Source organism: Dendropsophus ebraccatus, chromosome 3 (genome assembly GCF_027789765.1).
Source record: "Dendropsophus ebraccatus isolate aDenEbr1 chromosome 3, aDenEbr1.pat, whole genome shotgun sequence".
NCBI lineage: Eukaryota > Metazoa > Chordata > Amphibia > Anura > Hylidae > Dendropsophus > Dendropsophus ebraccatus.
In genome coordinates this window covers 158,417,243-158,434,251 of record NC_091456.1, presented here as the reverse complement: position 1 = coordinate 158,434,251, position 17,009 = coordinate 158,417,243, and the positions used below count along the sequence as shown (strand labels likewise).

Below are 17,009 nucleotides of genomic sequence, written 5' to 3'. Positions count from 1 at the left end.
AATGGGGGCAGTCTCCCTGGGCCCCCCTGGAGCTTGGGCCCAGGGTTGCTGAGATTGCCCTCATTATAATCCGCCTATGGCTAAGGCTTGTCTGTAGCAGGGCTTCTCAAACGTTGTTCCTTGGCCTCACCAGGTGATTCATGTTGATGCTGGGGCCTCAACAACAAACACATACTACTATGCAGCGTCAGATACCGCCATGTTGTGCATGTATTATGTCAGAGCAGTGCCATATCAGAACCGGAGTGCAGAAATAAATACAGTACTGCTCCACCTGTATAACCCAACACCACACTGCATCCATACATACGGCTTCACCTGTATAAACCAAAACATGCTGCACCAATTAATACTGCTTTACCAGTATAACCCAACACCACGCTGCACTAATACATACTGCTTCACCTGTATAGCCTAACACCACAAATACATACTGCATATGCAACACAAATAAATACGGCTCCACCTGTATAACCCAACACTATGCTGCACCAATACATACTGGTTCACCTGTAAACCAGCACCACAGTGCAGCCCTCTTGTCTCTATAACACACCTCACAGATATATACACAAATACACACACATACAGTAGGTCTATGTCTTCATACCTTAAAAACTAAGCTTCATGCTACCATCCTCACAGTTAACAGAAATGACTGCTTCATTGAATTTTGCCAAAAACAATTCTAAGCAATAAACCTGTCCTGCTTGAAAACTCAGATCTCTGAAACAGTTAGAGGCGTAGAGGGTTCTGTCAGGTTATTATTCTGCATCTTTATCCCAGGTCTAGATGACCTCGACATAGAAATTAACTGTGTCCACCAAGCCTTGATCACTTCACGTAAAGATGGTCTGCTAAGAGATGTGGTAAAGTAATGGCTGTTGCTAGAAACAGAGATTCCATTCAGATACCTTGTCATCCTGTACAAATTTTTGCAGACCTCTTCATATTAGCCCAGTACTAATGTTTTTTTTTGTAAAATGTCAGTTTTACTATCTATATTATAAAATAATCCCTAAATCTTGCCGTTTTTATTTTCACCATTAGGCCTAAAACTAAGCAGAGACTTCCTGTTTTGACTGTATACGGGTCCTATTCCATGGGCCAATGGGGGCCCGATTAATAATGTAAACGAGCGCCGATCTGCTAGATCGGCGATTGTTTACTGGGCCTATTACAGGCCCGATTAATCGTTTAGCGAGGGCTGCAGGGACATGGTTACCGATGTCCTTTCAGCCCTTTTTTAAAGGGGTACTCCAGCGGGGGGGGGGGGGGGGGCATTTTTTTTCCTAAGACCGGGGAGGAGGTGGCTGAGGGAAACGACGTCCACTCACCTCCCCGGTTTCAGTGGCGGGTCCCGCATCACGGCGCTCAGGTCCCCGGCTGCTTCCTGGTGTCTGACGCGGGCCCGAGACGAGACGCTCAGCCAGTCAGTGACTGAGGCGGGATCCGTTTCAAGTCCGCACAGATCCCGCCTCTGTCAGTGACTGGCTGAGCGAACCTGAGATGTATCGTCTCGGGCCCACGTCAGACACCAGGAAGCGGCCGGGGACCGGAGCGCCATGATGCGGGGCTCGCCGCTGGAACCGGGGAGGTGAGTGGACGTTGTTTCCCTCAGCCACCTCCTTCCCGGTCCCAGGAATAAAATAACCCCCCCTCGGAGTACCCCTTTAAACACCATACTTTACCTAAACATGTTGCAGGTCTTCTCCTGCGCTCCTTCTTCCTCCCGGATCCGCGCAGCAGCAGCTTCAGTGCGGCCTGTCTCAGCTGACAGACCGCTCAGCCAATCACTGGCCGCGGCGGTCCTGGATAGTGATTGGCTGAGTGGTCTGTTTGCACAGGCCGCACCAAAGCTGCTGCTGCGCGCGGGAACAAGAGAGGAAGGAGGAGTGCAGGAAAAGACCTGCTGCTTAGGTAATGCATGGTGCTTGTGAAATCGTTGGTCGCCTGCTGCGCATCGCTATTCCCCGCAGCGATGCGCGGTCGGTGCCCCGATGATTTTAGGTTTGAACCTAAATAAATGATCAGCCGATGACCCGATCATTGGCTGATCGTTGTCTCTATTCCACGGAGCGATAATCGACCAAATTGGGCCGATTATCGCTCCGTGGAATAGGCCCCTTAATAAGATGAAGCTGCTAGAAAGTGAGATATACTGGATTACGGCGAAAGTTGACACTATTAGATTAGACAAAAGGAACTCAACCACCCCTCCCCTGTAGGATGACCTCTGTACAGGTCACACAGGTCACAGAACTAATGTGTCCCATAGAAACAATAGAGTCTGGAGATGTTTCAACTATTACACTGTTATTACCGCTAAAGAATCTAGATCAGTCCCTTTCTCTGTCACTATTTGAACATTGTGGTTTATTCCACACGCATGTTTCCATTCCCAACTTAACTAAATCTGCAGGTTTAAAAGCAGAATTGCATTCGAAATTCATGAGAGTTCATATAATAATTGCTCCTTGGTAGCCAAATAACAGTTCTTAGCCTTTTGCTACACTTGCTGTGGTTTCCAGTTGCAAGTGAATGTGAATCGTGACTGGTAGTGGTAATAGTGTGCTGGTGTACCAGCTCCCCAACAGGATCACATCCTAGATACCCATAAAATATAAATGCAATGCTTGATGCACTTGGCTGATCATGTGGTTACAAGGGCTGCAGAGTAGCCACTCTTACCACTCACTATTTTATCTTTATAGGCACCTTTGTAGATTTAGGTGTTGCACCTCTTGCACATGGCCAAGTGCATGAATCTCAATACAACAATATAGGACCATATTGTGTTTGATGTGGGTAAATTTAGGATTCTTTAGCCAAATGCTTGCCATATGTCGTAAATTTAGTTATCAGCCAAAAAGTAATGCTCAGGTGTAGAACGTGGGACTGTCTCTAGAGAAAAAAAAAATCTTATACATGTGTGAAAAGTTATTAAAAGATCATTAAAGTGTAATCGTCATTTTAGAAAAGCTTACTCCCAGGACAGACTGTTTCGGGCAATGCCCTTCTCCAGCCCTGGCTGGATGGAGAAGGGCGTTGCCCGAAACAGTCTGTCCCAGGCATAAGCCCACCTGTTTGTCTCTTCTCTCCCTGCAACTTTCAACTCTATTGACTTTGCAGTTGTGAGTACCAGTTTTGTTTCTCCTCGTATTCACATTGACTGCTTATCTTTACACTGTGCACACCATTTGGATTATGTTATTGCTGGCGGAACCACTTACCTTCATGATTGTGTGACTTATGCTAGTTGGTAGCGATAGGCTTTCTTCTCCAGTTTGTATATATTGAAAAGAGCTTTGATCTTACTAATCTAGGCTTGCTTGCGTCCTTGCACAGCCCTATATCAAGCTGCATAAAACCTATCATATACATATTTGTACAGTATGCCAACATAATCTGGCCAACGGAGGCTAACCATACATCACAAATGTAATGTGATGATAGCCGTACCTGGCGTTCCTAATTGCATGTTGTCTCCAACTCACTGAGTTGTCAATGAAACAATTGCTGTGTTGTGAAATCCCTCTGATGAGCGAGATAACCTGTGTACTTACTGTGACCTGTGACTGGGTGCTACCTATGCAGATGTTAGAGAAAGCTACATACATATTTTTAGCCTAAGGGCTTGTATGTCATCCTACTTGTCTTTTATCTTTGAAAATTCCTTGTTGGTTATGACTATTAATTCACCTCAATAATAATATACATATATTTTAACCGTAGTTATAATTTCTGAGCGGTTACAGGTTACTTTCAGTATAACCACCAAGTTTTGCTCTTCCTAAAGTGTCACTGTCATTTAATTTTTTTTTGCAGAAATCAATAGTACAGGCGTTTTTAAGAAACTTTTTATTGGGTTTATTAGCTGAAAAATGCTATTTTATCATAAAAAAGGAGTTTGAAGCTCTCCCCCCTGTCTTCACAGTTATCTATAGAGAGGGGAGGGGTGGAAGGAAATGAGGCACCAAAACAGGACAACAAAGAGTTAATTTACAGCTACATCACCGGGCTATCTCCTCTGAGGTCAGCACTGACCTCTCTGACTTCTGAATACCACTTTCACACAGGTCCCGCTGTGTAATCCTTTGATCTCTGCTCTCTGCCGGTGACTAATCTCCCTCCTCCCCCCTTCCCTCTCCATAGATTAGACAGGGCATGTCTGATGTAAACAAGACCCGATTTCCTGATAATGAGCAGTGAATGAGAGAGAGGAGGGGGGACCTGGGGAAAGTCTCTTTGAATGCAGATAATGGCATATTTGTCTAATAAACCCAATTACAAAGTTTCTTAAAATCGCCTGTACTATTGATTTCTGCCCGCCACCAAAAAAAAAAAAAAAAAAAAAAAGACAGTGACACTTTAAATCTTTAGAATTTTCCTACCAATGTTTTCCATCACTTGAGTTGGAAACTATTCAATGAAACCTAATATTGATTATGATAAAAAAATACCAAATATAATATGTAAAAGTGGGGCAATTTGCTCACAGTGCCAAAAATAAAGTATTGCAAGAAAGTTATTTCAGTAAATATGCCATATTCCAGTAAAATGTCAAAACACAACAAAAACAACAGTAATTGAACCTAAAATAGATGTCGCATATATATAAAAAATATTGTAAGAGGAGAGAAGGGAGAGCTGCTACCAAGCACCTTCAGTAGTAGCTTATTTCCCTGAGAACAAAGGAATCAGGCATGTTAAACATGTTAAAATCCAACATACTTGGCCATTCTCTCTCCTGACATTTGCTGTTGGCGACGAGTTAGAAGACCCAATACACATTAGTTTGTTGGCTGATCCCAATGAAATCAGCAGATTTATCTGACTTTATTGTGTGTGGCTAGCTGTATTGTACTTTCAATTGATATACTACAGTACATAGCACCCAAATGATACAATCTTAAATTCATAGAGTTAGTCTGAAGACCTCTCTTTAGTACATGTAATGCGCTCTTGTTGATACGGGCCACACATAATGGCAGTGCTACAAATACCAAGCTTTTTGTTGAGATTTCTGGATTTTCACTCATAAAATTGACAACCTTTGTATCATGAGGATTATGATCTGGAAACAAAGCATTTTTGTTAATGCTTTTTGTGTATCTTTTCTTTTGTAGGGGTCAAGTCCCAGCTGTAGCCGAATCAAATTATTTGTCAGTTGCCAAATCCCTGGAAATGTATGGAGTTGATCTTCATCCTGTCTATGTAAGTGTAAATTACATGAAAAAATAAGTAGAGAACATGTTCCTGTATTCTCTCTGCAACATATACTTTGACAGGGGTTGTGAAGTTGGTGCAGTTGCATCATCTAAAACATAGTTGCTCAAATTTATCAGTCTGTATCTGATTCGGTTCCGAATGGTCATCAGAAAGAACCAGAATGAACCCAAAATCAGTAAATCCTATAGAAGTGCCATCTCCATCCTTCTATTAATGTTTGGCAACCAATCACAGCTCATTCTAACCCCTTCCCATCAGTAATACGTATATATACGTTCCTTCTGCACATACCCAGTGCAGTAGGAATGTGTATATATACGTTCCTGACTGAGGGGCTTCTGATTAGGGATGAGCGCACCGGCCAAGGTTCGGGTTCGTATGAACCTGAACTCTCGGCTTCTGATTCCCACTGTCTGCCCGCTCCGTGGAGAGGGTGGATATAGCCTGAGGACCGCCTGGAAAACTGGGATACAGCCATAGCCTCGGCTGGTTCGCTCATCTCTACTTCTGATGTCTGTGGGACCGCTGCAGTTGGAGTGGTATGGAACAGATCAGTGTGTCCGGGACTGGAGGTAATGAGAGGCAGCTGCGATCCCGCAGCTGTGTCTCATTAACCCCTTAAAGTCCACGATCTATAGCGATCACTGCGTTTAAGGTACTCAGTGACAGAACAAGCTTCTGTCACTGAGTGATCGGGACCCCTGCAGCCATGCTGCTGGGGCCCCGATCGCCTGTACCGACGGGCGGGGCTAAACCTCTTACCTCCGTCCTGTCGGATCCGCGATCCATGTATAGAGTCTGCTCTCAGGCAGCCTCCATACATAGATCACCGATAACACTGATCTGTGCTATGCTATGGCATAGCATAGACCAGTATATGCAATCTAATGATTGCATGTTTTACAGTGAAAAAAAGGGTAAAAAAAAAAAAGTTTTTAGAAGTATTAAAAAACCTTTATAAACCCCCCTCCCAATAAAAGTTTAAAATACCCCCTTGCCCAATATAAAAATAAAAATATTAAAAATAAATAAATAAACACATTATATATCGTAGCGTGCAGAACTGTCCGATCTATTAACCCATAGCTGCACCAGGACGTTATTGAACGTCCTCGTGCCGCTATGGGAGTTCAGAGGGGGGTCGCGCGGCGACCACCCTCTGAACTGCCGCGATCCCGGGTGCCGCGTGTAGCCCGGGCTCGCGGCTATTAGCGGGCACGGTCCGATCGCCGTGCCCGCTAATTAAGTACTTAGAAGCAGCTGTCAAAGTTGACAGCTGCTTCTAAATACTTGCTTTTATTCATACCTGGTGGTCTAGTGGGGGGATCGCCCCCCTGCGGCGCGATTGCGGGGGGGGGCGATCCCTGCATCCATCCCGGGCCGTGGTCTGCTTCGTAATGGCGCTGATCCCGGCTCGGCATTCTATTGCTTTTGGCTGCAGCAGCCAAAAGTAATAGAACACCGATCTCATGGATTCATGCACTATAACTATACTGCATGGATCTCTATGAGAGATCAGAGTGCATATACTAGAAGTCCCCCAGGGGGGCTTCTAGTATATGTGTAAAGTAAAAGAAAAATGTATTTTTAATAACACAAAACCCCCTCCCCTAATAAAAGTCTGAATCACCCCCCTTTCCCCATTTTATAAATAAAAATAAATAAATTAATTAATAAACAAACATGTTTGCTATCGCCGCGTACGTAATCGCCCAAACTATTAATTAATCACATTCCTGATCTCACACGGTAAACGGCGTCAGCGCAAAAAAATCCCAAAGTGCAAAATTGCGCAATTTCTGTCGCATCAAATCCAGAATAATTGTAATAAAAAGCGATCAAAAAGTCATATATGCGCAATCAAGGTACCGATAGAAAGATCACATCATGGCGCAAAAAATGACACCTCACACAGCCCCATAGACCAAAGGATAAAAGCGCTATAAGCCTGGGAATGGAGCCATTTTAAGTGACGTATATTTGTTAACAACGGTTTGAATTTTTTACAGGCCATCAGATACAATATAAGTTATACATGTTACATATCGTTTTAATCGTAACAACTTGAGGAACATGCATAACAAGTCAGTTTTACCCCAGGGTGAATGGCGTAAAAACACATTTCCCCCAAATAAAAGAAATGCGTTTTTTTTTTCAATTTCACCACACTTTGAATTTTTTTCTGGTTTCCCGGCACATTTTAGGCAAAAATTACATCTGCCATAGCAAAGTACAATTAGTTGCGCAAAAAATAAGGGCTCACTTGGGTCTCTAGGTGGAAAAATGCAGGCGCTATGGCCTTATATACACGAGGAGGGAAAAACGAAAACGCAAAAATGAAAACTGGCTGTGTCCCCTAAGGGTTAAAATATAACATTATTGTTTCCGCACGGTGAACGGTGTAAAGGGAAAAAAAAAAACGCACCAGGATTGCTGATGTTAATAAATTATATATCAGAACAAAATTAATAAAAAGCGACTTAAATTTTTCTGTTACACCAATATGATATTAGTAAAAATTAGAGATCATGGCGCAAAAAATGACACCCCAGCAAGCCCTGTAGGTGGAAAAATAAAAGTGCTATGGCTCTTAGAAGGCTGGGAGGAACATGGCATTAATTTGAACTAGACATCCGGGCATTAAAGGGCTCTGTGTTGAAGGGGTTAAACAAAAGCAGCGCTGTGATTGGTTACTATCTGAGATTAAAGCCAGACACATTTTCTCTTAAACAGATTGATAAATATGGGCTGGTATCTGTAATTGGGTATTGGAAACTGTGTAGATTTTGGCTGTTAATGCATTTTTTATTAAAAAAAATATATATATTAGAAATTGTACTAATCTATAAACTATAAAGGGGAAGGATCTCATATTACCATTAATAGACAGAAAACTGCTAAATTAATCTGGATGTTTTCTCTGAAAATCAGATTTTTTTCCCCTGCATGTTGGTTTCTTCCCATGCATATCAGGTAACTTGTTATATATTGATGTGACTTTTATACTGAGACTGTAATTACTGTTCAGAGAAAAAACAACAAAAAAAAGTAATTGAACCTAATAACACTAATTGACACAAATTGTACTGGTAATTGTAATACAAATGTTATTTTTTCCTAGAGTAGACTATTATTATTAATATTTTGAATATACTGTGTGTCTTTTACACCCTGTATACAGTCACTGGCATCTTCATGTCACTTGCATCTCAAAAACATCTGTAGAATCAATCCTTTTTTTTTTTAATAGTTGAAAATGCTAAAACTCTCACTGTTACATAGTCATCTGATACATTGCTGATACATTGTCATCTTGGCTACTGCAACTCCTTACTAATCTGCCTTCCCTCCTCTAAACTCTCCCCTCTTTAGTGCACCCTAAATGCAGCAGTCAGTCTCCTCTTCCTCTCCAGCCGTTACAGTGATGCCTCCCCCCTCTGTGTCTGTCACTGCACTGATAACCAGGGCCCTATTACATTGAGTGATAATCGTCTGAATCTGGCCGATATCACTCCATGTCATAAAGAGAATGATTAGCCAAAGAGCCAATCATCAGCTGATCGTTGTTCTTTGGCAAGTTAAAAAATCATTAGCCTGCCGAACGCGCATTGCTACATGTAATAGGTAGTGTGGCCGATGGCTAATGACAGGGTGTGTAAAATAATACAGCTATTATTTACCTGTCCAGGCTCCCCTGATGTCCTCCAGCCTTGTCTGTGGGATTCCCCGGTCTCTGCAGCTCTCATTTCTGGTCCTGACAGGCCGCTCAGCCAATCAATGGCCAAGATGGCACAGCACGTCGGCCAGTGACTGGCCCAGCGGCCTGTCACTTCAGAGATGGAATCAGAAGTGAGAGCTGCAGCTGCAGAGACCGGGGAATCCCACAGACAAGGCCTGAGAGGACAGTGGGAACATGACCAGGTGAGTGTACCTGTGTGAGTGTGTATATGTATTATATAAAATTATTTGATGCCAAAGATGGGAATAGTAAATCTGGACTAAATGTACAGGTGTTAGACAAAATAAAGGGATTAGAGGGCACTTAACAAAATCCCTATTCACCCCCTCGTAAAACATAACCTTTTTCAATTTGTATAAGAATGGAAACGGAGTATAAAGTAAACATGTGATGAGTGATCAAAATCGTATCTACTACTATCTTATATGCAGGGCCGATTCTAGCTTTTTTGCTGCCTGAGGCGAAAACTGAAATAGCGCCCCCCCCCCTATACTGAGATCAACATCATATAAAAACCTAATACCACTACATAATGACTGCATATCACCACCCCATAGTGACAAAATATTATACCAATATTATTACTACACAAGGGAAAAATACCACGACATCCTGAACACACTACCCCATCTTAATGACTGATAAATACCATATAATAGTGGTGCTGTGCCCAGAAAAACACATCTCTTTCACCCATCTGGCCCACCCTTGTATCCTACCGGTATTACTGTATCTCCCTGCTATCTGATGTTTTTTATTAATTTTTATTTGGTGTTCGTTAGAAGAGGGGTAGTCTAAGGCTGGGTTCACACTGCATTTTTGCAATCCGTTTTTTTTATCCGTTTTTTTGCAAAAAAACGGATGAAAAAAACGGATTGCAAAAAGGCAGTGTGAACTCAGCCTTATATGGAGAGTATATCCCAAACACTATATTTTAACTGCAAAAGTTGGGGGTCGCCTTATATACCCGGTCTTCTTATATGACGGAAAATACGGTACTTTTTTTTAATACTAACCACAGGTTGTTTCATAAAGGAAATGATAGCAAACGGTTAGCAATTTATTCATATATTTCCAGGAGGGAAACCAGAGAAATGGAGCACCACAGAGTTCTAAGAAAGATGATCCACAATGTTATGTTATGGACAATACATGTGTATACTACAGTATAACAGACACATGAGAGATATATAAAAGTGATTTAATGAATCGGTGCCATAAGTAGAGCAGTCCGTAGTCTATAAATGACAGGTTGACCCTATTAAAAAAAATGTGTGTGTGTGTGTGTGTGTATATATATATATATATATATATATATATATATATATATATATATATATATATGAATGACACTAATTACTGTGTACGTTTGTTCCCCTCTGTAGTTCAGAACCCATACTACAGCTTTTCATTATTTGTGATGGATATGGAATCATTTCTCAAGAAAAAAAAAAAACACTCTTAAAGGGATGAAAGAAGTAAAAAACTGTTTAATGTTCTGTGCTCCCTCCAGAACCTACCTTAAAGGTTGGCGTCTGGTTAGATGTAGTGACTTTTGAGGCCATTGTAGGTGTTTGATCTCACTCTGAACGTCAGTAACATGATTTTCTTCTGTGAAGATTTTCCTTTGTGAGGATTTGAGCCCCCCTTTGCGGTACCACCGCCGTGCAGGCACTATGTTACTGGTTTGCACTTGAACACCACTGATCTCTATGGCATTTGCTTTCAGATTAGTGACAGAGTGAAGCAGTGCAGTGAATGTGGTTGCTAAGAAGCAACTGGGGGGCATCAATCCCTTGGGAAGGAAATCATCTCACAGGTAGAGATTTTCCTAAATACTTTTAGGATTGAGAACAGTGATGATATTAGATAATTTACTTTGCCCTTTAAAAGTAGTGTCACATCCCTTGCCCATAATATGACCACAACATGATTGATGATCAGCATAATTATTCACATAGCATTGTGTCTAGCAGAAAGTTGGAGGGGCAGGTGTTAGATATATGCAAGTATTGCTGTCATTATAAATAATATTTTGACATGTTGCAGAGATATAACCGAAACATGAAAGACCACGATGTGTGCAGCTGTCTGTCTGTTGCTTCATATAAAAACCGCCGCTGACTTAAAGGGGTTATCCAGCTATACAAAAACATGGCCACTTTTCCCCCTACTGTTGTCTCCAGTTCAGGTGTGGTTTGCAATTAAGCTCCATTTACTTTAATGGAACTAAGTTTCAAAACCCCACCCAAACTGGAGACAACAGTAGGGGGAAAGTGGCCATGTTTTTGTAGCGCTGGATAACCCCTTTAGGGTACGTTCACACTTACTGGATCCGCAGCATATTTTCTGCTGCAGATCCGCAGCAGATTTCATTTAAATAACTGAACACAGCATCAAATCTGCACCATCAAATCTGCTGCGGATCTGCTGCAGATCTGCTGCGGATCCTGTAGGTGTGAACGCACCCTTAAATGGGCAGCCTGAAGGATCTAAGGATCGTTTGGGCTGCCCCTTTCGCTGGTCCCCACCTGCTGTCTGTGTGTGTAATAGCATAGGCAGCAAGCAGTGGAAGAGGGAAAAGTAATTACAAAGTTGACAAGTCAGCACTGGAATATCTGGCTGTATATTATGGCCTTTAGACCAGTGTAGGAGAAGTTAGTCTTTGTAAATGCACCCCTTTACAGAAACCATCGTTTCCCGCATTGGTCCTACGTAAAGACCACCCACGTCAACTTCTCTGGATTTATTGGCATGCCTCTTAATAAACTGACTCTGCCCACACAGCAGCCTGAGAAATCTACCTTGCCATCATTCACCCCATCCATCAGACGAGCAGAGCATAAGTCACTGATTTTTGAGCCAGCCAAGTGGTTATCGGAAAAAAAAGTGTTCTCTTTTGTAAGCGCTTCCTTTACTTCGTACAGAGGGAGTAATCATCACATGATCGCCATAACCACTATATTTCCAGCCACTCAGATATTGCAGCGTCTGGAAATTGTAAAGGATAAGGCTGATTTAAAAAAAAAACTAGACAGGTAGGGGGAACATTTTAAAGAATGTATACTTACCTGTCCCCATGCCCCCACAGCACTGCATCACCAGCTCTTTGACAGGCGCCAGATAAATTTTCTTCCTGCTACATCACAACACGGGTGAAAGTACTGTACCTCACACAGCTGATGGATTGCCCGCTCATCCAGTCAGTGATTGCAGTGGTGTCCTGCCCTTGTCACTGACTAAGCCGGCAATCCATCAGCTGGGTTGTGAGGTTGCAGGAAGGAGAGCTGGAGGAGGCCAGTGGGGTCCTGGAACAGTAATGCGGTGCTGCACGGGGACAGGTAAGTATACATTATTGATTATGCTCCCCCTTCCTCCGCCAGCACTGTAGTTTTTGATTTTGCCGGACTTCTCTTTATAAATTTCACCTCCTAGGATTTAATATTAGATGAATTTTTTTCTAATATTTTCAACGTTTTAAAAAAACAAAAACAAATCAGTTTATATCATAGAAACAAAGAAATGAATACTTTCCTGCTAGATTGGTATTATTGACCTTTGTGCCTGGTCTCATCTCAGCATGCAGACTGTTAATTGCCTCTAATGTGTCCGTACTGACTGTAATAAAGCAGCAGAATAAATGTATTTCCTATAATCAGCTGCAGGCGTGAAGGCTGGAACAATGTAAACATCTCCATTCCATTACCCCTGTCTGAGCAAATTTGCTTTATTACCAGTCATACCGTGTTATGTATTTGTTATATGAATAGACTTTTCATTCTTCATTGAGCAGAGTGTAAATTATAGTATATTTTATGTACATTTACTTAACATACACATTGTGTAGTGTGACATATGAGGAGCAGACTCCTTTATTGCCAGTAATGCAGTTATTATAAAATACAATAATAAAGATTCCAACATACATAATGCTTGTCTAATATTTGTATGTATCAGAATGACTAACGGAAAAAATGGCCCTTTTAGCCCATAGCAATCGATCAGAATTAAAACTATGCCATCATTGTTTTCTATAGGCATTAGGGTAGTATTTTTCCTTTTACACCAGGGACGGGGAACATTCGGCCCTCCAGCTGTTGCAAAACTACAACTCCCATCATGCCTAGACAGCCAAAGCGAAGCGAGGCATGATGGGAATTGTAGTTTTGCAACAGCTTGAGGGCCGAAGGTTCCCCATCCCTGTTTCAGATGGTAAGGATGTTAGTTAGACTTTTTGGTGCACTGGGGGTGGGACTACTGCCCCCAGTGCACCAATCCCCCCGGCTGGCCCGCCTCCCTAATAAATATTTGGTCGGTACTCTGTGCTGATATTTATTAGAAGGGGCAGGCTGCCCAGGGCGGATCAGTGCACGGGGGGCGTCTTCTTCCTCAGCTGATATTGCGCTATAGGGACATATTGGCAGGTCAGATTATTATAACCTGCTGATAGTTTCCCTTTAATCCCCGAAACCAGAGGAAAGTCGACAAACACACATTTATCTTTTGTCTATGGAAACATGAGTCATATGCACATAGGCAGTTTTTCTTATGTTTTAGTTTTCATTTTGCTTATAGGCATACTGTGCTTTTTTGTTAAGTTGATGTCAAATGGTAAAATAGCTCCACCTTTACGTGTACGTGTCTATGGATATGTACTCACAATGCGGATCTGCATCATGTAAATATGCCTCCAGGTGTGAGAGGGTGTGACAGGTGTATGTGACTGCTTAGTCACAGTTTGAGCAACATTTACTATGTATTAAAGTGGTTATCCAGCTAAAATCTTTTTCTTTCAAAACAGCTGATTTCAGTTGAGTTCGGTTCTATTTCCCATACTTATCAGCTTCTGTATGTCCTGCATGAAATGTTGTTTTCTTTTCAGTGCTCTTTGCTGTCACCTCTGTCCGAGACAGGAACTGTCCAGAGCAGCAGCAAATCCCCATAGAAAACCTCTCCTGCTCTGGACAGTTCCTGTCTCGGACAGAGGTGGCAGTAGAGAGCACTGTGTCAGACTGAAAAGAAAACAACACTTCCTGCAGGACATACAACAGCTGTTAAGAATGGGAAGACTTGAGATTTTTTAATTGAAGTAAATTACAAATTTGTATAATTTTCTGAAACCAGTTGATTTGAAAGAAAAATATTTTCTCTGGAGTGCCCCTTTAATATCAACCAGTATCTGATATGTCTTAAAGTAGAGCATATATAAAGAGAATGTCTTCAACAGTTAATAGCGAAAGAGACATGAATTAATAATTTTGTGCTTCTTCTTTCTTTTAGGGGGAAAACAACTCAGAATATTTTTTAGGGCTTACTCCAGTAGGGCTGGTTGTGTACAAGAATAAGAAGCAAGTGGGGAAATATTTCTGGTAAGTCTGGGTTACAAAAATAACGTTATAAGATTGTTCATATGTTGGATTACATTAACCACATCACCTGCGTACACTTCGTGTATAGGTAATACGCTGTATACAGTACTGCAGATTTCCATTGGTTTATTCAGAACTCCATCTATAGTTCCATTATTGGGCTGGGTTTTTATGAAGTGCTAGCTTGCTGTGTGGCCAATCGCAGTGTGGTTTTGTGATAGCCTTATTGGCTGTATAGGTTTTTTTTTTCTATTTTAATATATCTTTTTAATAAGTAAAAATTGTGCAGCCAAAAATCACATTGTAGAGCCGCAATAGTTCTTTTCTGTGTATTCTGCATGTGAGTATTTACCTGTTGGCTATATTGACACTTATTACTAGCTTATGTTGTTTACGTACTTTTGGATAACACTGCCTACGGTTATATTGAACCAAAAACATCATAAATAGAGATGAGCGAACCTGGAGCATGCTCGAGTCGATCCGAACCCGAATGTTCGGCATTTGATTAGCGGTGGCTGCTGAACTTGGATAAAGCCCTAAGGCTATGTGGAAAACATGGATATAGTCATTGGCTGTATCCATGTTTTCCAGACAACCTTAGAGCTTTATCCAAGTTCAGCAGCCCCCGCTAATCAAATGCCGAACGTTCGGGTTCGGATCGACTCAAACCCAAACCCGGTTTGCTCATCTCTAATTATAAACTCTGTGATACTAATAATTCAGACCATAGGACCCAGGGTCAGACTGGTATTTGTATGCCATAATAAGTGCATAGAAATTCACCTATATTACCACTTTGATTGTTGTCACCCTGATGAGATTAAGGCCACGTTAACTCATGGCAAAACAGTGGCCGTTTTGTGACACTTCAGTATCGCCCAGGTAAACATCACCTCACTTAATTGAAATGTGGGCACATTCAGGTTCCTGCAATCCAATTAACCTTAGCACCTAATGTAAAGCACGGCTGGGAGCCGTACTTTACATTGTGTGCACAGTCTATTTCATGCAGCCACAGTTCACTGAATAGCGTCTGCACAAAATACACATGGCAGTTTTCTGTGCGACCGCATGGAATCCAGGACGTAGTTTATACAGTGTGTCTACACTACAACTGGAATTCCTTAGGGGTTAATGCAATCGAACGCTTTGATTAAACAATGGCTGTTGTTGCAAACCTGTAACAACAGCCGTTGTTTAATAAAAAAAATGTGCCCAGAATGTGCCTTATACATCTCAAGGGCATCCTAATGTCACATCATTGCGACTTTTGAGGAAAACTTTGGGGATTATTTAAATTTTTTTTAATCAACTTCAGAAAGTTATATAGATTTGTCATTTACTTCTATTTAAAATTCTTAAGTCTTCCAGTACTTATCAGCTGCTTTATGTCCTGCAGGAAGTGATATATTCACAGTAACACAGTGCTCGCTGCTGACTCCTCTGTCTGTGACAGAAACTATCCAGAGCAGTAGAAGCTTTTTATGATGATTTGCTACTGCTCTGCACAGTTCCTGTCTCGGACATAGGTGGCAGTAGAGAGCACTGTGTCAGACTTGAAAGAATACATCACTACCTGCAGGTCATAGAGCAGCTGATAAGTACTGGAAGATTTGAGAATTTGTATAATTTTCTTACACTAGTCGATTTGAGAAAAAAATTTTTGCCAGAGTTTCTCTTTAATATTTTCATACTGTTCTATATAGGAAAATAAGTTACAATGCAAAAAGAGTCCTATAACTTAGCGATAAAATAAAAACTCTGAGCAAGTTGCTTAGTTATAGTCATGAATGATGAATGTGTCTTTATGTAAGGCATGCGAAGAATGTTTGTGTGTAGCCCCAGCCTTACGAGCATATTACCAGGCTAGCCAAGGTGTGCAGATTCATAATTGTGTACACGGTATAGAGTAACATTCATTTTGTACTTTTGTATTTTGTCTTGTTGTTTGTACTTGCTAGTTGTGAACATTTAAGCGGTGAATGGAATTTAGATATCAGTACAAGGTTATATAATCTTCTGCTGGCATGGCTTACTGTGCAGACCTGATGCAACAACCTGTGTACACAAAATACTAGTACCAGCTGGCTAGAGATTTCATTGAAGGGAAACTATCAGCAGATTTGTGCAAACAAACCTGCTGGCAGCTCTGTCTTCTATCCTTAGTTGGTCCCGCCATTTTTGATTACTTGAAATATGTAAATTAGTGCAATAGGAGCACTGGGGGCGTTCCTTGGCCCACAAGAGCAATGCTTGGCCAGCCCCTTCCACCATTGTCCACGCCCACCTAAAGACCGCCCCCACTTAATAGGCATAAGTAGGCGTTTGCATAAACATTCTAATAGTTTCCCTTTTCCTTGCAAATCATGTAGTCAAAAAAAAAAATTGTGGGTGAATATTTCTAATGTTTTTCTCTCCCTCTAATAGGCCAAGAATTACAAAAATTCATTTCAAGGAAACACAGTTTGAGCTACGAGTTGTTGGGAAAGATGTAAGTAAATTCAACTGTCAGGGTTGTTCTATTTCTGCTGTGATGTCATTAATGGTGATGTCAGAGTGACAGTAGGCGCTGCAAGTCTTTTGTTCACAAACCGCGGGGTTGGAATTTGAATGAAAAGGATAAAAATAACGTGATCAAATGTATAAATCTAAATAAATTACAAAGT

General features: G+C 41.5%; 1 protein-coding gene across 2 annotated transcripts in view; it reads left to right on the top strand.

The window, feature by feature from the left end:
• Positions 1-17,009, top strand: part of EPB41L4A (erythrocyte membrane protein band 4.1 like 4A) — a 181,297-nt gene that overhangs the window by 113,770 nt on the left and 50,518 nt on the right. For both annotated transcript variants that reach the window (XM_069964696.1, XM_069964693.1), the window contains 3 exons: positions 5,130-5,217; positions 14,252-14,340; positions 16,771-16,834. In XM_069964696.1, coding sequence (XP_069820797.1) covers positions 5,130-5,217; positions 14,252-14,340; positions 16,771-16,834 — 241 coding nt within the window. The remainder of the gene's footprint in view (positions 1-5,129; positions 5,218-14,251; positions 14,341-16,770; positions 16,835-17,009) is intronic.